This window comes from Panulirus ornatus, chromosome 7 (genome assembly GCF_036320965.1).
Source record: "Panulirus ornatus isolate Po-2019 chromosome 7, ASM3632096v1, whole genome shotgun sequence".
Classification (NCBI taxonomy): Eukaryota; Metazoa; Arthropoda; class Malacostraca; order Decapoda; family Palinuridae; genus Panulirus; species Panulirus ornatus.
In genome coordinates, this window is record NC_092230.1 from 16,719,991 (window position 1) to 16,746,428 (window position 26,438).

The 26,438-nt window shown below is 41.2% G+C and overlaps 1 protein-coding gene across 6 annotated transcripts in view; it reads right to left on the bottom strand.

Annotated features, from left to right (window-relative positions):
• The window catches only part of LOC139749432 (uncharacterized), a 457,243-nt gene that overhangs the window by 128,804 nt on the left and 302,001 nt on the right, over window positions 1-26,438 (bottom strand). For all 6 annotated transcript variants that reach the window (XM_071663280.1, XM_071663279.1, XM_071663278.1 and 3 more), the window contains 3 exons: window positions 23,841-23,987; window positions 18,525-18,746; window positions 2,085-2,200 (listed from right to left, as the gene is read on the bottom strand). In XM_071663280.1, coding sequence (XP_071519381.1) covers window positions 2,085-2,200; window positions 18,525-18,746; window positions 23,841-23,987 — 485 coding nt within the window. The remainder of the gene's footprint in view (window positions 1-2,084; window positions 2,201-18,524; window positions 18,747-23,840; window positions 23,988-26,438) is intronic.

Consider the following 26,438-nt stretch of genomic DNA (forward strand, 5'->3'; position numbering starts at 1 on the left):
CAATACCCTCCCATATAATTTCCCATAAATACTCAACAAACTTATGCGTCTGTAGTTTGGACACTAACCTTTATTCCTTTTGCCTTTATACAATGGCACTATGCATGCTTTCCACCAATCCTCAGGCACTTCACCATGATCCATACATACAATGAATACCCTTACCAACCAATCAAAAATATAGTCACCCCCTATTTTAATACATTTTACCGCAATACCATCCAAACCCACCGCCTTGCTGGGTTTCATCTTCACAACCTCTTCTCTCTAAAGCAATCCATTCTCCCTGACCCTCTCACTTGTACACCACCCTGACCAAAACACCCTATTTCTGCCACTCTATCATCAAATACATTCAACAAACCTTCAAAATACTCAATCACAAACTGCTATTACTTCCCCACTTGCCCCCTTCACCATTGTTCCCATTGGTCTCTTGTCTTTCGCACATTATTTACCTCCTTCCAAAACATCTTTTTATTCTCCCTAAAGCTTAATGATACTCTCCCACCCCATCTCTCATTTGCCCTCTTTTTCAGCCCTAACACCTTTCTCTTTACCTCCTGCCACTTTCTTTTATATACCTCCCGGTTATCTGCACTCCTTCCAGGCAAGTATCGTCCAAATGCCTCTCTTTTCTCTTTCACTAACAACTTTACTTCATCCCACTGCTTAAGACCCTTTCTAATCTGCCCACCTCCCATCTTTCTCACATATTTGCAATATAATCAGATATTCAGATATTTCATTTATAACCCAACAGACTTCTTAAAAAATATATTCAAATTCCTTTTGAATTACTTGAACCCATTTCATTTAATTTACCCATTTCATTTAATTTTCATATAATTTCTTGAAGAACCGAAGTATTCACCTTATCCAGAGCTTTCTCATCTGAGTAATAGTATTCAGCATCTGATGTTGTTTTCAAGGAATCATAATACAATATGAAGACTTTATGGTCTTTCATAATGATAAAGAAAAAAGTTACATAATTAGTTTTCTCATTTTTTGATGGCAAAATGACATCAGTGAAGAATGGGAGTGAACTCCAAATAACCAGTGAACGGGTAAAAATGAACTGTGGGAGATTTTGTTGATCAACTTCTAAAAGTTTCCAAAAGACCAGTCAACATCAGCCAAGGGAACCTTCATTTGATGTGCTCTCGATACTCTGGGTATCTAACTGTACCTCAATCACCACTCTTGACCCAATTAAAGATTGACTTACTTGCTAGCATAATACAGTTCTATGAATCTGTGAATTCATATCCATCTCAGCCAACAGCAATTGGGTCATTAATGAAAATTTCCCAAAACCAAAAAATTCAATTATGATAACTTTGTTATCTTAAATCTTTTACTAAAATACACATAATCTGAACAACCAGTTGAACAAGAATGGTTAAACAAAGTTTGTGTCAGTCATTTGGCTTGATTCTATATAAGCAGAAGGCAACCTTATATATGATGCCTTTTGTGCTTGCATAACAGAGCTACTCTGAATACTGATTTTGGTGATATACTGAGCAATATTACTCTATTGCCTGCTTTAAAAAAAAAAAGGGCTCCTTATGTAAGGTAATACCCTCTAGCTAGAGCAACACTGTAGATAACTATTTATCTCAGTAAATTCCTAACTACTGATGATACATCCTTTCCTTAATATTGCTTTGAAGACCCACTATCACTACCTTTCTGGGTGCTACACACATAAAAATTGTCCAAATCTATATCTGGAAAATAAATGCATTACCCTCAGTTCACACTTGCATTATGAAAAAAAATCTTAGAATACCACACTTGTGCATAATAGAAGTAGAAAGAATTGGTATGGTATAATTATTCTATTGATACCATGAAGAAAGAAAACCATAATAAACATAATCAAAATATTCACATCTAAGAACTTAACAATGGGTGAAAAGGTAATTTTCTGGTCCTTGTGGTTGAACATGAGGTAAATGAATGTATGCAGCAATGCAAAAAACCAACATAATAACCAAAGAGGAGTATTAACTGAATGCAAACTCCAGGAGCCAAAATGATGTGATGAAGCTGGACACACTGGGGGATCATCTTACCGTCATTACCTGGCATGAGTGCCTGGTCCTGATCCGAGGGCAGAGGACTTCCTACATCCCCTCCTCTTGGAGGCACCAAGGCACTATCAATACCCTCCTCCTCATTAGTAAGGGGTCTGAAAACAAAAGAAGCTAATGAAACAGTAGCTCTCATAGAAAGAGAGAAAGCATTACTGCTGTTATTATACTGAAATCAGAGACATTTATATGAGCAATGCTGATTTATAAAAGACATGACAAGTTATAAAAAGGAATAGGTAGCAGAGTACAAGTGGGTGAAATAAATTCAATTAAAAGTGGTGAGCGAGTGAAAATAGGCAGCTAATGGAACTCAGAGAACACCTATATTGTGGAATATGTCAGTTTAAATGACACAGGAACACAGAGAGAACTTTTGACATGACAATAACAAAGAATATGGGAAGTAAATTCAACTGTCATTATTAAAGAAACAAGCCTGCATTGAACTGTATTATATTCTCCATACAGTACATGGATACCCTAAAAAATATCAAGAACCATTTCCAATCTTCATACAATGGGATCTTTCCTAAATGTGTGGTCATATCAACATCATCTAGAAAATGGCCAAACCAAGTCTACAATGATCCCAAAAGTAGTTTTCTAGTCTATAACCCTTCAATCAATATTTTCATTCCAAATTCTGATGAGGTGGATCAGGCACATAACTTTTCCCTGACCAATCTGCATTTTCCTTAACTAGATGAATGAATAAATCATAGACAAAAACAGTCACCAACCATTCTTTTTTATTATTATTTTGCTTTGTCGCTGTCTCCCTCGTTTGCGAGGTAGCGCAAGGAAACAGACGAAAGAATGGCCCAACCCACCCCCATACACATATATATACATACACGTCCACACACACAAATATACATACCTATACATCTCAATGTACACATATATATACACACACAGACATATACATATATACACATGTACATAATTCATACTGTCTGCCTTTATTTATTCCCATCGCCACCTCGCCACACATGGAATAACATCCCCTTCCCCCCTCATGTGTGTGAGGTAGCGCTAGGAAAAAGACAACAAAGGCCCCATTCGTTCACACTCAGTCTCTAGCTGTCATGTAATAATGCCCGAAACCACAGCTCCCTTTCCACATCCAGGCCCCACAGAACTTTCCATGGTTTACTCCAGACGCTTCACATGCCCTGATTCAATCCATTGACAGCATGTCGACCCCGGTATACCACATCGATCCAATTCACTCTATTCCTTGCCCTCCTTTCACCCTCCTGCATGTTCAGGCCCCGATCACTCAAAATCTTTTTCACTCCATCTTTCCACCTCCAATTTGGTCTCCCACTTCTCCTCGTTCCCTCCACCTCCGACACATACATCCTCTTGGTCAATCTTTCCTCACTCATTCTCTCCATGTGCCCAAACCATTTCAAAACACCCTCTTCTGCTCTCTCAACCATGCTCTTTCTATTTCCAGACATCTCTCTTCCCCTTACATTACTTACTCGATCAAACCACCTCACACCACATATTGTCCTCAAACATCTCATTTCCAGCACATCCACCCTCCTGCGCACAACTCTATCCATAGCCCATGCCTCGCAACCATACAACATTGTTGGAGCCCCTATTCCTTCAAACATACCCATTTTTGCTTTCCGAGATAATGTTCTTGACTTCCACACATTCTTCAAGGCTCCCAAGATTTTCGCCCCCTCCCTCACCCTATGATTCACTTCTGCTTCCATGGTTCCATCCGCTGCCAGATCCACTCCCAGATATCTAAAACACTTTACTTCCTCCAGTTTTTCTCCATTCAAACTTACCTCCCAAATGACTTGACCCTCAACCCTACTGTACCTAATAACCTTGCTCTTTTCACATTTACTCTTAACTTTCTTCTTTCACACACTTTACCAAACTCAGTCACCAGCTTCTGCAGTTTCTCACATGAATCAGCCACCAGCGTTGTATCGTCAGCGAACAACAACTGACTCACTTCCCAAGCTCTCTCATCCACAACACTCTGCATACTTGCCCCTCTTTCCAGTTGGATTCTTATATCCAACTATTCCACCTATTTCTTTAATATTTTCATCTTATCACATAAGTAAAATAACCCACAAGAATTGTTTTAAACATGATATTTTCTTTGTTATTTTTCCTTGATTAATAAAACAAGAGACAATTTAGATAATTTGGTTAAAAGAGACAACTGTGACTAATATGCCTCTTTGCTAACAAAACAAAACGCCCTTTGGGTAAAAAGTTTTAATCAAACAATCCACAACGGTACATTCTACTCCAACTTCAGCTTCTTTTGAAAACTCCAACTTCTTTCTTAGTATCTTCTGTCTTTTTCATTTGTTTTTCCCTAGATCTTGATGCTCTGGTCTCTATAAGTAGATTGCACCAGTGGGTATTTTTGGCTTCGACACACAGCATAGCTGTCTTATCTAAGCATGTAACTGCTCCTGAACCCAACCTATGTACCTATGCTTGCCTATACTTGTTCACTGTTTCCTATGTACGAGGAAGTGCCAGGAACAGATAAAGAATGACAGTTGCTAGAATCTCTAAAATCCTCTCTCTAGCAGTCATGCATAATGCACTGAAATCAAAGACCCACATCCACAACCTAGCTCCTGGGTTTCCCCTGTTACCTTAATCCCTCTACTTTTAATCTGTGTATAATCTTGGTCATCCTCTCCCCACCTCATCCTCTCCATATCTAAAAACCATTTCAGCACATTCTCTTCAACTCTTCCACAGACACTCATCCCACTACCACCCTTCTCTTGCAGCCTATCATTTCTTAATCGATCAGCCCTTTCACACCACATTGTCCTAATATATTTCATTTGCAATACAAACACCCTCTTTACATCCCTACAACACCAACAGAACCACTACATCATCTTATATTCCTTTAATTCAGGTAGCAAATGCTGCCTCTTATTTTCAGCTTCACAATCATTTTGTTTTTCTTCTGATCCTCCAAACACAGAATGTCTGGATTGCTTGCAAGAATGAGAAATCTCTTTGGTAACTGAGGTATTAGGAACCTTGCATCTCACCATTCTTAATTCTAAGTGCATGCACTGTATCTTCTCCCATGTTACAGTCAAGGACAATGCTCTTCACCCCTCCAATTTTTTTTTTTTTTTAAGGTTCCAGTCACAGACAAAAGTCCACATCAAGGCTGGGCCCTGACTGAAATACAGAGGATTATGAAAGGCAAAAGAATAGACAAGGGAAAGTATCTATGAATTTTGGAGGAAGTAAAAAACCTGTCTTTTAAAATGTGCCAGGTCATAGTTAATGAGAAAGATAGCCATGGGACAAAATCAAAACCAGTTTCACTACCTTCACCAGAACACTGTCCTGATGCTTCTGTTTAGTCCAGTTTTTGACTAGCATTATACAGTTGACACCCCTCTCTGTGGTACTTCAGGACTTCTGTAAGAACATTAAACTGTTGCTTAGCTTCATTCCACTCAATTGCTTTGAATCTGTGGCATAACAGCAGCTTCCCTAATGGTCTAATACTTTTCATATGTACTTTCGTGGAGAATGGTTGTAATTCATGGATCAAGAGCAGGCAGGTACTTCACTTCTTTGTACATTAATTCGGGGACCATATTTCCAGTCCTTTCACTGTTGCTGCTTTCAGTAATGTTCAGCACTCCATGAAAAATGCAGTACATGCAGTGGGGACACTCCTTTGTCTCCCCACAAATTGTCTGTGATGGTCTTCACTGCAAATCCAAAATTAACATTCTTTGGGTTCAGCAAATTCTCTTTTTCCTTCAAATTCACTGCAATCACATTAGTCACACAGGAAGCATCTTCTGTGGAAGCTCTTTGTATGATCTCTGACATTGCAGTCCACAGGATGTTGTGCAGGTCTGCTGCCATAAACACTAATAATGGACAATCTATTTGATGTGTCAGCAGATAAAAAAAGAAACAATAAATGAAGGGTAGCAATTATGAATTGGTCCTGGGTACTGGCTTCTCTTGTGGTGAGAATATTTTGCTTTTTGGTCCTTTTCCTGCAATCTTGACATACTTGACTATGTTTGTCTATATTGTTATGGCTCTTTCTGCAACAAAGCCATCCTCTAGCCATCTGGCTGAAGAGAATTCATATGGAGATTGTGTGCTACCAGTTACTTTGATATTGTCTTCCACTAGAGTAGGAACATCATGGAAAAGATATGATGGATCTGATGAAGTAATTGATGTTCCAGCCTGAGGCTTGTACTCTTGTTTTGAATAATGCATATATGACATGTAAGCTGCAACACCATGAGGATATCTAGATCCTAATCATCCCAGGACTTGACAAGCTCCTGATGAAATTCCAATTTGTTGAGGGATTATCAAGTTGAATTCAAGCCATGTTGGCCTGAATAAGGATTGTTAATTTTCCCAAAGACTTACCACGCAGATCTTCATCTCAAATGTGACATAAGAACTCTGAACCAAATTGTTATATAAATACTTCTCTTATTCATCATCCCAGTGCCTCAGGACTGAACCTGTTGAATGACTCTTCAAAAGATAATAAGCAAACAATTTGGCTTAAAAACAGCATCAAGAATTTCCATGTAGAAATAAGGAGCCAGTTCAATTTTCACTACATATGCACAATGTTTTTCCACAGGTAAACTTCTTAGGCAATCTGGGAGTCCAGAAGCATTCACTGAAAGAGCTTGCCAGAGTTATTGCTGGATGAACAAGAGTGATAATCCACGACTATCTTATTACTCATTCATTTATCATATTTTGTCACTGTCTCCCGCATTAGCGAGGTAGTGCAAGGAAACAGATGAAAGAATGGCCCAACCCACCCTCATACACATGTATTTACATAAACGCCCACAAGCGCACATATACATACATTTCAACATATACATACATATACATACACAGACATATATACACATGTGCATATTCATACATGCTGCCTTCATCCATTCCTGCTGCCACCGTGCAACACATGAAATGGCACCCCCTTCCCCTGTGTGCGTGCGAGGTAACGCTAGGAAAAGACAACAAAGGCTAAATTCATTCACACTCAGTCTCTAGCTGTCATATGTAATGCATCGAAAAAACAGCTCCCTTTCCCCATCCAGGCCCCACAAAACTTTCCATGGTTTACCCTAGACGTTTCACATGCCCTGGTTCAATCCATTGATAGCATGTCGGCCCCGGTATTCCACATCGTTCCAATTCACTCTTTTCCTTGCACGCCCTTCACCTTCCTTTATGTTCAGGCCCCGATCGCTCAAAATCTTTTTCACTACATCCTTCCACCTCCAATTTGGTCTTCCACTTCTTGTTCCCTCCACCTCTGACACATATATCCCCTCTGTCAATCTTCCCTAAATCATTCTCTGCATGTAACCAAACCATTTCAATACACCCTCTTCTGCTCTCTCAACCACACTCTTTTTATTACCACACATCTCTCTCACCCTTTCATTACTTACTCGATCAAACCACCTCACACCACATATTGTCCTCAAACATCTCATTTCCAACAAATCCACCCTCCTCCGCACAACCCTATCTATAGCCCATGCCTCACAACCATATGACATCGTTGGAACCACTATTCCTTCAAACATACCCATTTTTGCTCTCCAAGGTAACGTTCTTGCCTTCCACATATTCTTCAATGCTCTTAGAACCTTCGCCCCTCCCACATCCTGTGACTCACTTCTGCTTCCATGGTTCCATCCGCTGCCAAATCCACTCCCAGATATCTAAAACACTTCACTTCCTTCAGTTTTCTCCATTCAAACTTACCTCCCAATTTACTTGTTCCTCAACCCTAATGAACCCAATAACCTTGTTTTTATTCACAATTACTCTCAGCTTTCTTCTTTCACACACTTTACCAAACTCAGTCACCAGCTTCAGCAGTTTCTCACCCAAATCAGCCACCAGTGCTGTATCATCAGCAAACAACTGACTCACTTCCCAAGCCCTCTCATCCACAACAGACTGCATACTTGCCCCTCTCTCAAAAACTCTTGCATTCACTTCCCTAACAACCTCATCCATAAACAAATTAAACAACCACGGAGACATCACACACCTTTGTCGCAAACCGACATTCACTGGGAACCAATTACTTTCCTCTCTTCCTACTCGTACACATGCCTAACATCCTCGATAAAAACTTTTCACTGCTTCCAGCAACATACCTCCCACACCATATACTCTTAATACCTTCCAAAAAGCTCTCTATCAACTCTCTCATATGCCATCTCCAGATAAATAAATGCTACATACAAATTCATCTGTTTTTCTAAGTATCTTACACATACATTCTTCAAAGCAAACACCTGATCCACACATCCTCTACCACTTTTGAAACCCTACTGCTCTTCCCTAATCTGATGCTCTGTACATGCCTTGACCCTCTCAATCAATTATTATTCATTTATTCATTTTTTTATTTTGCTTTGTCGCTGTCTCCTGCGTTAGCGAGGTAGCGCAAGGAAACAGACGAAAGAATGGCCCAACCCACCCACATACACATGTATATACATACACGTCCACACGCGCAAATATACATACCTATACATCTCAGTGTACACATATATATATACACACATAGATATATACATATATACACATGTACATAATTTATACTGTCTGCCTTTATTCATTCCCATCGCCACCCAGCCACACATGAAATAAAAACCCCCTCCCCCTTCATATGTGCGAGGCAGCGCTAGGAAAAGACAACAAAGGTCATATTCGTTCACACTCAGTCTCTAGCTGTCCTGTAATAATGCACTGAAACCACAGCTCCCTTTCCACATCCAGGCCCCACAGAACTTTCCATGGTTTACCCCAGACGCTTCACATGCCCTGGTTCAATCCATTGACAGCACATCGACCCTGGTATACCACATCGCTCCAATTCACTCTATTCCTTGCACGCCTTTCACCCTCCTGCATGTTCAGGCCCCGATCACTCAAAATCTTATTCACTCTATCTTTCCACCTCCAATTTGGTCTCCCACTTCTCTTCGTTCCCTCCACCTCTGACAAATATATCCTCTTGGTCAATCTTTCCTCACTCATTCTCTCCATGTGACCAAACCATTTCAGAACACCCTCTTCTGCTCTCTCAACCAAACTCTTTTTATTACCACACATCTCTCTGATAGAGATGCTCTGTGGAAGGTATTAAGAATATATGGTGTGGGAGGCAAGTTGTTAGAAGCAGTGAAAAGTTTTTATCGAGGATGTAAGGCATGTGTACGTGTAGGAAGAGAGGAAAGTGATTGGTTCTCAGTGAATGTAGGTTTGCAGCAGGGGTGTGTGATGTCTCTATGGCTATTTAATTTGTTTATGGATGGGGTTGTTAGGGAGATGAATGCAAGAGTTTTGGAAAGAGGGGCAAGTATGCAGTCTGTTGTGGTGGCTGATTCGTGTGAGAAACTGCAGAAGCTGGTGACTGAGTTTGGTAAAGTGTGTGAAAGAAGAAAGTTAAGAGTAAATGTGAATAAGAGCAAGGTTATTAGGTACAGTAGGGTTGAGGGTCAAGTCAATTGGGAGGTGAGTTTGAATGGAGAAAAACTGGAGGAAGTGAAGTGTTTTAGATATCTGGGAGTGGATCTGGCAGCGGATGGAACCATGGAAGCGGAAGTGGATCATAGGGTGGGGGAGGGGGCGAAAATTCTGGGAGCCTTGAAGAATGTGTGGAAGTCGAGAACATTATCTCGGAAAGCAAAAATGGGTATGTTTGAAGGAATAGTGGTTCCAACAATGTTGTATGGTTGCGAAGCGTGGGCTATGGATAGAGTTGTGCGCAGGAGGATGGATGTGCTGGAAATGAGATGTTTGAGGACAATGTGTGGTGTGAGGTGGTTTGATCGAGTAAGTAACGTAAGGGTAAGAGAGATGTGTGGAAATAAAGTGTGGTTGAGAGAGCAGAAGAGGGTGTTTTGAAATGGTTTGGGCACATGGAGAGAATGAGTGAGGAAAGATTGACCAAGAGGATATATGTGTCGGAGGTGGAGGGAACGAGGAGAAGAGGGAGACCAAATTGGAGGTGGAAAGATGGAGTGAAAAAGATTTTGTGTGATCGGGGCCTGAACATGCAGGAGGGTGAAAGGAGGGCAAGGAATAGAGTGAATTGGAGCGATGTGGTATACCGGGGTTGATGTGCTGTCAGTGGATTGAATCAAGGCATGTGAAGCGTCTGGGGTAAACCATGGAAAGCTGTGTAGGTATGTATATTTGCGTGTGTGGACGTATGTATATACATGTGTATGGGGGTGGGTTGGGCCATTTCTTTCGTCTGTTTCCTTGCGCTACCTCGCAAACGCGGGAGACAGCGGCAAAAAAAAAAAAAAAAAAAAAAAAAAAAAATCTCTCTTACCCTATCATCACTTACTCGATTAAACCACCTCACACCACATATTGTCCTGAAACATCTCAATTCCAGCACATCCACCCTCCTCCTCACAACTCTATCTATAGCCCATGCCTCGCAACCATATAACATTGTTGGAACCACTATTCCTTCAAACATACCCATTTTTGCTTTCCGAGATAATGTTCTCGACTTCCACAACTTCCGCCCCCTCCCCCACCCTATGATTTACTTCCGCTTCCATGGTTCCATCCGCTGCCAAATCCACTCCCAGATATCTAAAACACTTCACTCCCTCCAGTTTTTCTCCATTCAAATTTGCTCCCAACTGACATGTCCCTCAACCCTATTGTACCTAATAACCTTGCTCTTATTCACATTTACTCTTAACTTTCTTCTTTCACACACTTTACCAAACTCAGTCACCAGCTTCTGCAGTTTCTCACACGAATCAGCCACCACAACAGACTGCATACTTGCCCCTCTTTCCAAAACTCTTGCATTCATCTCCCTAACAACCCCATCCATAAACAAATTAAATAGCCATAGAGACATCACACTCCCCTGCTGCAAACCTACATTCACTGAGAACCAATCACTTTCCTCACTTCCTACACGTACACATGCCTTACATCCTCCATAAAAACTTTTCACTGCTTCTAACAACTTGCCTCCCACACCATATATTCTTAATACCTTCCACAGAGTATCTCTATCAACTCTATCATATGCCTTCTCCAGATCCATAAATGCTACATACAAATCCATTTGCTTTTCTAAGTATTTCTCACATACATTCTTCAAAGCAAACACATGTTCCACACATCCTCTACCACTTCTGGAACCACACTGCTCTTCCCCAGTCTGATGCTCAGTACATGCCTACACCCTCTCAGTCAATACCCTCCCATATAATTTACCAGGAATACTCAACAAACTTATACCTCTGTAATTTGAGCACTCACTTTTATCCCCTTTGTCTTTGTACAATGGCACTATGCAAGCCTTCCGCCAATCCTCAGGCACCTCACCATGAGTCATACATACATTAAATAACCTTACCAACTCGTCAACAATACAGTCACCCCCTTTTTTAATAAAATCCACTGCAATACCATCCAAACCCACTGCCTTGCTGGCTTTCATCTTCCGCAAAGCTTTTACTACCTCTTCTCTGTTTACCAAATCATTCTCCTTAACCCTCTCACTTTGCACACCACCTCAACCAAAACACCCTATATCTGCCACTCTATCATCAAACACATTCTACAAACCTTCAAAATACTCACTCCATCTCCTTCTCACATCACAACTACTTGTTATCATGTCCCCATTAGCCCCCTTCATTGAAGTTCCCACTGATTCCCTTGCCTTATGCACTTTATGTACCTCCTTCCAAAACATCTTTTTATTCTCCCTAAAATTTAATGATACTTCCTCACCCCAACTCTCATTTGCCCTCTTTTTCACCTCTTGCACCTTTCTCTTATTGATACAGTGGTTGAATTGATGGGAACTGCTGTTGACGTTTGTGTAAATAGGTTGTGCATTTCCTTTTCCATAGCCGGAGGTTGAACCATTGTGTGACAGTCATTTTTTCATTCATTTCGAGCTAGAGGTTTCAGTTTTCTGGATTGTTTCTTGCATTTTTCATGTGTATATGTATGTATGTGTGTGTGTGTGTGTGTGTGTGTGTGTGTGTGTGTGTGTGTGTGTGTGCGTGTGTGTGTGTGTGTGTATGTGTATATATATGTATATTATCCCTGGGGATAGGGGTGAAAGAATACTTCCCACGTATTCCTCGCGTGTCGTAGAAAGCGACTAGAGGGGACGGGAGCGGGGGGCCAGAAATCCTCCCCTCCTTGTATTAACTTTCTAAAATGGGAAACTGAAGAAGGAGTCACGCGGGGAGTGCTCATCCTCCTCGAAGGCTCAGAGTGGGGTGCCTAAATGTGTGTGGATGTAACCAAGATGTGAAAAAAGGAGAGATAGGTAGTATGTTTGAGGAAAGGAACCTGGATGTTTTTGCTTTGAGTGAAACGAAGCTCAAGGGTAAAGGGGAAGAGTGGTTTGGGAATGTCTGGGGAGTAAAGTCAGGGGTTAGTGAGAGGACAAGAGCAAGGGAAGGAGTAGCAATACTCCTGAAACAGGAGTTGTGGGAGTATGTGATAGAATGTAAGAAAGTAAATTCTCGATTAATATGGGTAAAACTGAAAGTTGATGGAGAGAGATGGGTGATTATTGGTGCATATGCACCTGGGCATGAGAAGAAAGATCATGAGAGGCAAGTGTTTTGGGAGCAGCTGAATGAGTGTGTTAGTGGTTTTGATGCACGAGACCGGGTTATAGTGATGGGTGATTTGAATGCAAAGGTGAGTAATGTGGCAGTTGAGGGAATAATTGGTATACATGGGGTGTTCAGTGTTGTAAATGGAAATGGTGAAGAGCTTGTAGATTTATGTGCTGAAAAAGGACTGATGATTGGGAATACCTGGTTTAAAAAGCGAGATATACATAAGTATACTTATGTAAGTAGGAGAGATGGCCAGAGAGCGTTATTGGATTACGTGTTAATTGACAGGCGTGCGAAAGAGAGACTTTTGGATGTTAATGTGCTGAGAGGTGCAACTGGAGGGATGTCTGATCATTATCTTGTGGAGGCTAAGGTGAAGATTTGTATGGGTTTTCAGAAAAGAAGAGTGAATGTTGGGGTGAAGAGGGTGGTGAGAGTAAGTGAGCTTGGGAAGGAGACCTGTGTGAGGAAGTACCAGGAGAGACTGAGTACAGAATGGAAAAAGGTGAGAACATGGAAGTAAGGGGAGTGGGGAAGGAATGGGATGTATTTAGGGAATCAGTGATGGATTGCGCAAAAGATGCTTGTGGCATGAGAAGAGTGGGAGGTGGGTTGATTAGAAAGGGTAGTGAGTGGTGGGATGAAGAAGTAAGAGTATTAGTGAAAGAGAAGAGAGAGGCATTTGGACGATTTTTGCAGGGAAAAAATGCAATTGAGTGGGAGATGTATAAAAGAAAGAGACAGGAGGTCAAGAGAAAGGTGCAAGAGGTGAAAAAAAGGGCAAATGAGAGTTGGGGTGAGAGAGTATCATTAAATTTTAGGGAGAATAAAAAGATGTTCTGGAAGGAGGTAAATAAAGTGCGTAAGACAAGGGAGCAAATGGGAACTTCAGTGAAGGGCGCAAATGGGGAGGTGATAACAAGTAGTGGTGATGTGAGAAGGAGATGGAGTGAGTATTTTGAAGGTTTGTTGAATGTGTTTGATGATAGAGTGGCAGATATAGGGTGTTTTGGTCGAGGTGGTGTGCAAAGTGAGAGGGTTGGGGAAAATGATTTGGTAAACAGAGAAGAGGTAGTGAAAGCTTTGCGGAAGATGAAAGCCGGCAAGGCAGCAGGTTTGGATGGTATTGCAGTGGAATTTATTAAAAAAGGGGGTGACTGTATTGTTGACTGGTTGGTAAGGTTATTTAATGTATGTATGACTCATGGTGAGGTGCCTGAGGATTGGCAGAATGCGTGCATAGTGCCATTGTACAAAGGCAAAGGGGATAAGAGTGAGTGCTCAAATTAGAGAGGTATAAGTTTGTTGAGTATTCCTGGTAAATTATATGGGAGGGTATTGATTGAGAGGGTGAAGGCATGTACAGAGCATCAGATTGGGGAAGAGCAGTGTGGTTTCAGAAGTGGTAGAGGATGTGTGGATCAGGTGTTTGCTTTGAAGAATGTATGTGAGAAATACTTAGAAAAGCAAATGGATTTGTATGTAGCATTTATGGATCTGGAGAAGGCATATGATAGAGTTGATAGAGATGCTCTGTGGAAGGTATTAAGAATATATGGTGTGGGAGGAGAGTTGTTAGAAGCAGTGAAAAGTTTTTATCGAGGATGTAAGGCATGTGTACGTGTAGGAAGAGAGGAAAGTGATTGGTTCTCGGTGAATGTAGGTTTGCGGCAGGGGTGTGTGATGTCTCCATGGTTGTTTAATTTGTTTATGGATGGGGTTGTTAGGGAGGTAAATGCAAGAGTTTTGGAAAGAGGGGCAAGTATGAAGTCTGTTGGGGATGAGAGAGCTTGGGAAGTGAGTCAGTTGTTGTTCGCTGATGATACAGCGCTGGTGGCTGATTCATGTGAGAAACTGCAGAAGCTGGTGACTGAGTTTGGTAAAGTGTGTGGAAGAAGAAAGTTAAGAGTAAATGTGAATAAGAGCAAGGTTATTAGGTACAGTAGGGTTGAGGGTCAAGTCAATTGGGAGGTGAGTTTGAATGGAGAAAAACTGGAGGAAGTGAAGTGTTATAGATATCTGGGAGTGGATCTGGCAGCGGATGGAACCATGGAAGCGGAAGTGGATCATAGGGTGGGGGAGGGGGCGAAAATTCTGGGAGCCTTGAAGAATGTGTGGAAGTCGAGAACATTATCTCGGAAAGCAAAAATGGGTATGTTTGAAGGAATAGTGGTTCCAACAATGTTGTATGGTTGCGAGGCGTGGGCTATGGATAGAGTTGTGCGCAGGAGGATGGATGTGCTGGAAATGAGATGTTTGAGGACAATGTGTGGTGTGAGGTGGTTTGATCGAGTGAGTAACGTAAGGGTAAGAGAGATGTGTGGAAATAAAAAGAGCGTGGTTGAGAGAGCAGAAGAGGGTGTTTTGAAGTGGTTTGGGCACATGGAGAGAATGAGTGAGGAAAGATTGACCAAGAGGATATATGTGTCGGAGGTGGAGGGAACGAGGAGAAGAGGGAGACCAAATTGGAGGTGGAAAGATGGAGTGAAAAAGATTTTGTGTGATCGTGGCCTGAACATGCAGGAGGGTGAAAGGAGGGCAAGGAATAGAGTGAATTGGAGCGATGTGGTATACCGGGGTTGACGTGCTGTCAGTGGATTGAATCAAGGCATGTGAAGCGTCTGGGGTAAACCATGGAAAGCTGTGTAGGTATGTATATTTGCGTGTGTGGACGTATGTATATACATGTGTATGGGGGGGGGTTGGGCCATTTCTTTCGTCTGTTTCCTTGCGCTACCTCGCAAACACGGGAGACAGTGAAAAGTATAATAAAATAATAATAACCTTTCTCTTAACCTCCTGCCTCTTTCTTTTATACATCTCCCATTCATTTGCATTATTTCCTTGTAAAAATCGTCCAAATGCCTCTCTCTTCTCTTTCACTAATAATCTTACTTCTTCATCCCACCACTCACTACCCTTTCTAATCTGCCCACCTCCCACGCTTCTCATCCCACAAGCATCTTTTGCACAAGCCATCACTGCTTCCCTAAATACATCCCATTCCTCCCCCACTCCCCTTACCTCCTTTGTTCTCATCTTTTTCCATTCTGTACTCAGTCTCTCCTGGTACTTCCTCACACAAGTCTCCTTCCCAAGCTCACTTACTCTCACCACTCTCTTCACCCCAACATTCTCTCTTCTTTTCTGAAAACCTCTACAAATCTTCACTTTCGCCTCCACAAGATAATGATCAGACATCCCTCCAGTTGCACCTCTCAGCATATTAACATCCGAAAGTCTCTCTTTCACGCACCTATCAATTAACACATAATCCAATAACGCTCTCCAGCCATCTCTCCTACTTACATACATATACTTATATACATCTCGCTTTTTAAACCAGGTATTCCCAATCACCAGTTCTTTTTCAGCACATAAATCTACAAGCTCCTCACCAGTTCCATTTACAACACTGAACACCCCATGTACACCAATTATTCCTTCAACCGCCACATTACTCATCTTTGCATTCAAATCACCATCACTATAACCTGGTCTCGTGCATCAAAACTACTAACACACTCACTCAGCTGCTCCCAAAACACTTGCCTCTCATGATCTTTCTTCTCATGCCCAGGTGCATATGCACCAATAATCACCCATCTCTCTCCATCCACTTTCAGTTTTACCCATATCAATCTAGAGTTTACTTTTGTACACTCTATCACATACTCCCACCACTCCTGTTTCAGGAGTAGTGCTACTCCTTCCCTTGCTCTTGTCCTCTCACTAACCCCTGACTTTACTCCCAAGACATTCCCAAACCACTCTTCCCCTTTACCCTTGAGCTTCGTTTCACTCAGAGCCAAAACATCCAGGTTCCTTTCCTCAAACATATTACCTATCTCTCCCTTTTTCTCATCTTGGTTACATCCACACACAGTTAGACACCCTAATCTGAGCCTTTGAGGAGGATGAGCATTCCCCACGTGACTCCTTGTGTTTCCCCTTTTAGAAAGTTAAAATACAAGGAAGGGAGGGTTTCCAGTCCCCCGCTCCTGAGGAATGTGTGGGAAGTATTCTTTCTCAATACCCTCCCATATAATTTCCCAGGAATACTCAACAAACTTATACCTCTGTAATTTGAACCTTTATCCCCTTTGGTTTTGTACAATGGCACTATGCATGTATTCCGCTAATCCTCAGGTACTTCACTATGAACCATACATACAGTGAATATCCTCACCAACCAGTCAATAACACAGTCACCCCCTTTTTTAAACTATTTTAACTGCCTAAACAATCTCTGCCTCCAGAACAGTATATTTTCAATAAAGGAAGATAAATTATTCTCGGCCACTAGTGCCCCTGACAAATGAGTGATCGTTTGTGGTGGTGGAAGCAAAACCAACTTGTCTACAATGGGCTTTACCTCTGTAACAGAAACAATCTCTTTTTACCTCTATAGCAGAAGTAATCTCTACTCACACATTTCCCCCATCCACAGCAAATACAACACTAAGAAAACATATATGCACTGAAATAACCAACAAGCACTGAACAAATGACCTCCTACCTTCAACCCACCAGGTACAAACCCATTAGAAATCACACTACCCACAGAAAAATGAGTCACACTCTCCTTCTTACACTAGAATTCATGTCACCATGACATTTCATCAGTCACCACGACATTTCAAACACAATTTCACCCTTTTCCAAGATCTTTCATGCCCATGATGCCACTACTGTAAAGCAAACACTGAGCTCATACTACTCCATTGCCCTGCACTCCCTGCACATAGATGCACAAAACTTTAAAACATGTGGTCCCAAAGAGTGAATATGGTCAGCTTTCTGAATGCTGAGGGAGCCTCATAAAGACAGAAGTGACTCGTAATGCAGGAAGTAAGCAGGTAAGTATCAAGAGAAAGTAGACTTATGTGAACTGTATGGAAGCAAGACACAAACACATTCCCCATTCTGTGAAATGAAAGCTTGACAGCATAAGCATATGTGCCAACATGTGAAAATGGAAATGAACTGAACTGATGCTTATGTTTATAACCTTACCAGATCAATTGCTGTACTAGAGTAGATAAAGAAAATGTAGTTTAGTATGATGGATGTCAATGGAGGTCATGTCATGTTCTGATTTCTTTTAAAGAAAAATTAAAACTATGAGAACTGTCTCTGGACAAGATACAAAGAAATAGCTCTGAGCATAAAAATATGCAGCCACAGACAAGAACTCTTTTCTCATCACAATCTCGCATTGCCAGCACTCACAATTAAGTAAATTCTGTCTGCATGACTCCTCAAGCACTACCACAAGGTTCAGGTCTCGAAATATTTGGCAATGGAATTGCAGTTCCAAGGGTTTCTATTTGTAACCTTAACCATCACTTCTAGCCATGCAACACTCAAGAATATAGTAAACACAGAATCACAGAAAGACTGAGGAGATTGGTAGTTTGAATGAGCAGAGATATGTGGCCTGGTCTGCATGAGCACATAAACAGGAAGCACATATATTTGTAAGAAATGTAAAATTTGAGAGAATAAGAAAAGGCTCCAAAAGCTTCTATATACATGTGACAATATGTACAACCTTAGTGAGAGAAAGGAGGCTTGAGAAAGACTTCTCTCTTCTGTCCACCCAATAATTCCACAAAAGTAATGTTTCCATGATTATCTACAGTCACTAATCTACTACTGTACTTGTCACTTTCAACAGAATAAAAAGTAACATGAAAGTATGCACTACTTAATTAGTTTGTGATTTGGAACTTACGGATGATGACGACCAGAAGAGGATGGGAGAGGTTCAATTCCCTGATCCACTGGTTCTCGGCGGGGTCGTCGAACTAAGGGTGGTTGCTGACCACGGTCTCCCCGTCCAATGGGCAAAGCTTGAGGTGCAAGGGGTCCAAGATCACGACTACCTGAGTATGCAGCTAGTCCATGGTCAACCCATTCATCTTCTCTACCTCCCCAGTCATCCCTATAGCTCCTTCTGTTGAATAAGAATAATGATGTATTGATTTATGTTTCTCTTAATAAGAATAATGATGTACTGATTTATGTGTCCACATGTCCAAAACACTTCCCTGTTTAATGGACTAACATCAACATCAAATACCAAGTGCGGTCTCACTCCAGTGGTCTGCAATAGACACTTTTCAGCTATCCTCAAGTTCACATGTGCTATTATTTTCTTTCCATTTTTACAATATGCATCTTACTCTTCCTGTACTTGACTACTTACATTTCCTCATCTGCTGAAGCCACATTTTTATGTTTATATCTTCTAAATGTTTATCAATCCAACTCCACTCCCATATACAGATTATGAGGATGACATATGCATAAAAAGTTCTAACACAGATAAAAAAATCAAACATTACAAAGTATTATATCACTAGTGAAATAATAAATAATCCTGTCCACAAAATTACAAAGAAGATCCAAATCACATAATCATATTTCATTTCTTTATGCTGGAGGCTCCAGTCACAGACAAAAGTCTACAATAAGGTTGGGCCTTAACTAAAATTTAGACACGTTAATTAAAGGGAAAAAAAGAGAAAAGGGAAGGGAATTAAGAATTTTGGAGGAAGTGAAAACCTGTCTTTTAAAGCCATATCACAGTTATTGGGAAAGACATGAGAGGGTTGAGAGTTCCAAGGTTTTAAGTTGTAGGGAAAGAAACAGTTACCAAAATGGCTCACCTTTGAGTTGCCAATGACCCCACAGTAATCATGTAACGCAGTAGCTTTTCGAGTACTGCGTGGTCAACCTAGCACTGGAGGCACACAAGTAGCCAGCTTTCAGAAGCAAAAATCACAGTAATACCAACAGATGAGGGAAAGTGAATCAATACTGTGGTGTACGGGCAAGTGGCTCAAATTTTGAAGTTAGCCTGGGAGGGTTTATATGCCAGACAACTTTCGAGTCAACTCTCTTAAGTAAGGACATGGAGCTAAAACCACCCCAGATGTGAGAGCAGTACTCTGTAAAAATATGGATGTATCCTTTGTATAAACAAACTGTTTGGGAGAAAAGAAATTTCAGCATATACATACATACTCATGTACATATTCATACTCACTTGCCTTCATCCATCCCCGGTGCCACCCTGCCCAACAGAATACAGCATCGCCATCCCTTGCATCAGCGAGGTACCACCAGGAAATTGACGAAGAAAGGCCACATCTGCTCACACTTATTCTCTAGCTGTCATGTGCAACACATCAAAACCATAGCTCCCTATCAAATTCTGGACCTGTTCCCAAATGGAACTTCTTCAAGGGGGTGGCCACAACAAGAGTCTCCATAACTAGTAAGCTCCAGTGCTGCTTCTTAGCCTTTATGCCTCACCCTCTACAGGTTACTGGCAGAAGGGCAACTCTAGTGCAGTGTTTGCATAGGATCCTATCTAAGGTTCCTAATGACTACTACCTAATGCTCTTGCCTAAAGTTCCTACCTACTTCTACTTAATGCTCCTGCCTTAGTGTTCCTACCTATCATTTCTATCAATTCCTCCTACCACTATGCCAAATGGCAGGGCAGGTGCATAGTGCTCAATGCAGGAAATTAGAGTTATGAAGAATGAGCTGTGTGAGATAAGTGTTGTTAAAACATGAAAACTGTTCTCTAAATAAAGGTAAAAGGATGCCCAATAGTCTTTTAATTAGAACCAGTTTAGAACATAGATCTGAAACTTCAACATCTTTAATTAATCTTAGAAAATTCTAAAAACTAACTGAAATATTCTAAAAAATGTCAAAAATGACAAAATGAAGCCCCATATTAAAGCCTGATTGAAAAGGAATCTCTTTATCCTTAAAGTGAAAACAACCCTTGAGTTAACCTATGCAACAACAGGTAAGTCTAACAAAGAAGTATGAAATATGAGGTTTGAACAAACAACAAACCCAAAAAATTCTTCACAGCCATGTTGTAACATGGACTGTAAACTTCTGAAATAATATAAACTATGGTTCATAATTACAAACACATACAATAAAGGGATATAGACTTGGCACTGTGAAGAACAGGGACTCGAGCGGAGACCTGCCAAAAATTTTCCATCACAAGCAAGCAGATTGCCAAATGATTGAGAGAAAGACTGAAGCATGATGGACTGGTGCACTAGCCTCCATGTTAGCTGTCATAGTGTCTGGATGTCACTATATGGTCTCTGAGTCCCAATGAATGGACATTAGTCTGACCCAAATGCTTGTGGAGGTTGAGCATGGGAATTCTCATGGATTCCCTCTAGTTTTGTGAGATATTACAATGATCTTAACCACTAAGTAAGTGACAGCTCTTTTAGGAGCTCATAGGACTGTGCATATGAGTGAGAAATGGAAAGATCAACAGATAAGATAAACATACGAGGATGGACAGATGGATGAATGGATAGATAGAAAGACAGACAGATGATAGATACAAAGAGACAAAGAAAGTAATGATAGGGTAAGAGAGATGTGTGGAAATAAAAAGAGTGTGGTTGAGAGAGCAGAAGAGGGTGTTTTTGAAATGGTTTGGGCACATGGAGAGAATGAGTGAGGAAAGATTGACCAAGAGGATATATGTGTCGGAGGTGGAGGGAGCGAGAAGTGGGAGACCAAACTGGAGGTGGAAAGATGGAGTGAAAAAGATTTTGAGTGATCGGGGCCTGAACATGCGGGAGGGTGAAAGGTGGGCAAGGAATAGAGTGAATTGGATCGATGTGGTATACCGGGGTCGACGTGCTGTCGATGGATTGAATCAGGGCATGTGAAGCGTCTGGGGTAAACCTTGGAAAGTTCTGTGGGGCCTGGATGTGGAAAGGGAGCTGTGGTTTCGGGCATTATTACATGACAGCTAGAGACTGAGTGTGAACGAATGGGGCCTTTGTTGTCTTTTCCTAGGCTACCTCACACACATGAGGGGGGAGGGGGATGTTATTCCATGTGTGGCGAGGTGGCGATGGGAATAAATAAAGGCAGACTATGAATTATGTACATGTGTATATATGTATATGTCTGTGTCTGTATATATATATATATATATATGTGTACATTGAGATGTATAGGTATGTATATTTGCGTGTGTGGACGTGTATGTTTATACATGTGTATGGGGGCGGGTTGGGCCATTTCTTTCGTCTGTTTCCTTGCGCTAACTCGCAAACACAGGAGACAGCGACAAAGCAAAATAAATAAATAAATATACTTTTTTTTTTTTTTTTTTATACTTTGTCGCTGTCTCCCGCGTATTGCGAGGTAGCGCAAGGAAACAGACGAAAGAAATGGCCCAACCCCCCCCATACACATGTACATACACACGTCCACACACACAAATATACATACCTACACAGCTTTCCATGGTTTACCCCGGACGCTTCACATGCCTTGATTCAATCCACTGACAGCACGTCAACCCCTGTATACCACATCGCTCCAATTCACTCTATTCCTTGCCCTCCTTTCACCCTCCTGCATGTTCAGGCCCCGATCACACAAAATCTTTTTCACTCCATCTTTCCACCTCCAATTTGGTCTCCCTCTTCTCCTCGTTCCCTCCACCTCCGACACATATATCCTCTTGGTCAATCTTTCCTCACTCATTCTCTCCATGTGCCCAAACCATTTTAAAACACTCTCTTCTGCTCTCTCAACCACGCTCTTTTTATTTCCACACCTCTCTCTTACCCTTACGTTACTTACTCGATCAAACCACCTCACACCACACATTGTCCTCAAACATCTCATTTCCAGCACATCCATCCTCCTGCGCACAACTCTATCCATAGCCCACGCCTCGCAACCATACAACATTGTTGGAACTACTATTCCTTCAAACATACCCATTTTTGCTTTCCGGGATAATGTTCTCGACTTCCACACATTTTTCAAGGCTCCCAAAATTTTCGCCCCCTCCCCCACCCTATGATCCACTTCCGCTTCCATGGTTCCATCCGCTGACAGATCCACTCCCAGATATCTAAAACACTTCACTTCCTCCAGTTTTTCACCATTCAAACTCACCTCCCAATTGACTTGACCCTCAGCCCTACTGTACCTAATAACCTTGCTCTTATTCACATTTACTCTTAACTTTCTTCTTCCACACACTTTACCAAACTCCGTCACCAGCTTCTGCAGTTTCTCACATGAATCCGCCACCAGCGCTGTATCATCAGTGAACAACAACTGACTCACTTCCCAAGCTCTCTCATCCCCAACAGACTTCATACTTGCCCCTCTTTCCAAGACTCTTGCATTTACCTCCCTAACAACCCCATCCATAAACAAATTAAACAACCATGGAGACATCACACACCCCTGCCGCAAACCTACATTCACTGAGAACCAATCACTTTCCTCTCTTCCTACACGTACACATGCCTTACATCCTCGATAAAAACTTTTCACTATACTTATTCTATCTATAAATGCCTTGGAACTCCTTTCTTGAAAGGGTCCTGGTATTACTCCAAGACTCTTTTTCCAGCAGCTCCTGCACCTCAAAAACTGTACTAACTCCAACTGAAGGAAATCAATGGACTCCTCTGAAGTGAAAAGTTTTTGATGAGACTGTACTTGCCACAAGCAACTTTTTACTTGTGGAGATAAATAGACGACAGATTGATAGATTACATAGATAGATGGACACATAGGCAGAGAAATATATAGATACAGAAATAGTTATATTTCCCTGGGGATAGGGGAGAAAGAATACTTCCCACGTATTCCCTGTGTGTCGTAGAAAGCGACTAAAAGGGAAGGGAGCGGGGGGCTGGAAATCCTCCCCTCTCATTTTTTTTTTTTTTTAAATTTTCCAAAAGAAGGAACAGAGAAGAGGGCCAGGTGAGGATATTCCCTCAAAGGCCCAGTCCTCTGTTCTTAACGCTACCTCGCTATCGCGGGAAATGGCGAATAGTATGAAAAAAAAAAAAATCAAAAAAATAAACAGACAATTAGATGGATAGATAAAGAGATAAAGAGACAGAAAGACAGTCAGAGAAGATATATAAATAGACAGGCAAACTGACAGACAAAGATGTCAGTTCACAAACTGCTCTATGTTTTACCAATCAACTTGGAACTGAACCCTAACCTTGCGTGTTGACTCCATTGGTCTTGATGTAAAGAGGTAGATGCAGTTCTATCTCCTACCCAATCATGGGGCTCTTCACCCCACTCCCCAACATGACCAATGCTTCCTGCAGCTCCACGGCTATACTCCTCTGCCCAATCTTCATGTCTAATTGAAATAAAGGAGATAAAGTTGTCAATATACATGGTAAAAAAAATACTACAACATACAGACTAGTTACCTAAACAGATAAAAGTAATAAGACTCTGGTAAAAGCACATTTATCACAACAAATATGAGATGTTGGAAATAAAAACTTTATGTATCAGATATTCTTGATGGCATGTGAATGACTCAAACTCAAAAGATACCATAAGCAAGCATTATAAAATAAAACTTCAAATCCAAAAATAACAACAGCAGTTCTTAAGAAAATGCAGATCTACTTCCATATAAAGTTCTGTACAGCAAACGACAACTATGCAGACACTTTAAGGAAATGCTACAAAGACTAATACCGTGTTTGGTCTGATAGAAATTATATCCAAAATGTTTTTGTTAAAAACATGAGTAATGAAGATGAAAAGCTATTTCTCTCTGGAGCAGAGATCTGTGATTTGAAGCCCTGAACCCTCTTTCAGATGAGGTTAATGCCCTTCAATGTATGCTAACAATCCATTCAGTAACAGCAACTCTTAACTCACTCTAAGTATATTCCCCTCCAATCAGTAGTCACCATCCTTATCATCCCGCCAGCTGCAGGTAGCTCCAAGTTGATCAACCCATAATCCTTCATAACTAGAATTTATCCTGATGGTGACTGCCAAATCAGTTGAGAGTAAACATTTTCAAAAGAATGAGGAAGACAGAGTGAGAAGAAACGAAAGAAAATTTGCTGATGGGACTGCCCTGGAAAAAAATTCTTTTTCAATCATCAAAATTCATATTCATCTTCAGGACTGGTTTGTCTCACAAACTAGGAGAGCACAGAAACATGGAGGTGAAGAGGTAAATAAAAACTTCAAAACCAAGTAAGGATATTATCTTTAAGGCTCAGTCCTCTGTTCTTAATGCTACCTTGCTAAAGTGGGAAATGGCGAATATGTATAAAAAAAATATCTATATATTACACTGTCACTGTCTCTCACGTTAGCAAGGTAGCGCAAGGAAACAGATGAAAGAATGGCCCAACCCACCCACATACACATGTATACAAATAAACGCCCACACAGGCACATATACATACCTATACATTTCAACGTATACATACATATACATACACATACATATACATATATACACATGTACATATACATACATGCTGCCTTTATCCATTCCCGTCGCCACCCCGCCACACATGAAATGGCACCCCTTTCCTCCCGCATGTGCACAAGGTAGCACTGGGAAAAGACAACAAAGGTAACATTCGTTCACACTCAGTCTCTAACTGAAACCACAGCTCCCTTTCCACATCCAGACCCCACAAACTTTCCATGGTTTACCCTGGTTCAATCCAATGACAGCACATCGACCCCGGTATACCACATTGTTCCAATTCACTTTATTCCTTGCATGCCTTTTACCCTCCTGTATGGTCAGGCACCGATCACTCAAAATCTTTTTCACTCCATCCTTTCACCTTGTTCCCTCTACCTCTGACACATATATCCTGTATGTCAATCTTTCCTCACTCATTCTCTCCATGTGTTCAAACCATTTCAACACACCCTCTTCTGCTCTCTCAACCACACTCTTTTTATTACCACACATCTCTCTTACCCTTCCATTACATAATCGATCAAACCACCTCACACCACATACTGTCCTCTAACATCTCATTTCTAACACATCCACCCTCCTCTACACAACCCTATCTATAGCCCATGCCTCACAACCATATAATATTGTTGGAACCAATATTCCTTCAAACATACCCATTTTTGCACTCCGAGATAACGTTCTCGCCTTCCATACATTCTTCAATGCTCCTAGAACCTTTGCCCCCTCCCCCACCCGGTGACTCACTTCCACTTCCATGGTTCCATCTGCTGTCAAATCTACTCCCAGATATCTAAAACACTTCACTTCCTCCAGTTTTTCTCCATTCAAACTTACCTTCCCAATTAACTTGTCCCTCAACACTACTGAACCTTGCTCTTATTCACATCTACTCTCAGCTTCCTACTTTCACACACACTTTACCAAACTCAATCACCAGATTCTGCAGCTTCTCAACCCAATCAGCCACCAGCGCTGTACCGTCAGCAAACAACTGACTCACTTCCCAAGCCCTCTCATCCCCAACAGACTGCATACTTGCCCCTCTCTCCAAAACTCTCGCATTCACCTCCCAAACAACCCCATCCATAAACAAATCAAACGACCATGGAGACATCACACACCCCTGGCGCAAACCAATCACTTTCCTCTCTTCCTACTCGTACACATGCCTTACATCCTTGATAATAACTTTTCACTGCTTCTAGCAACTTACCTCCTACACCATATACTTTTAATACCTTCCACAAAGCATCTCTATCATATGCCTTCTCCAGATCCATAAATGCTACATACAAATCCATCTGTTTTCTAAGTATTTCTTACATGCATTCTTCAAAG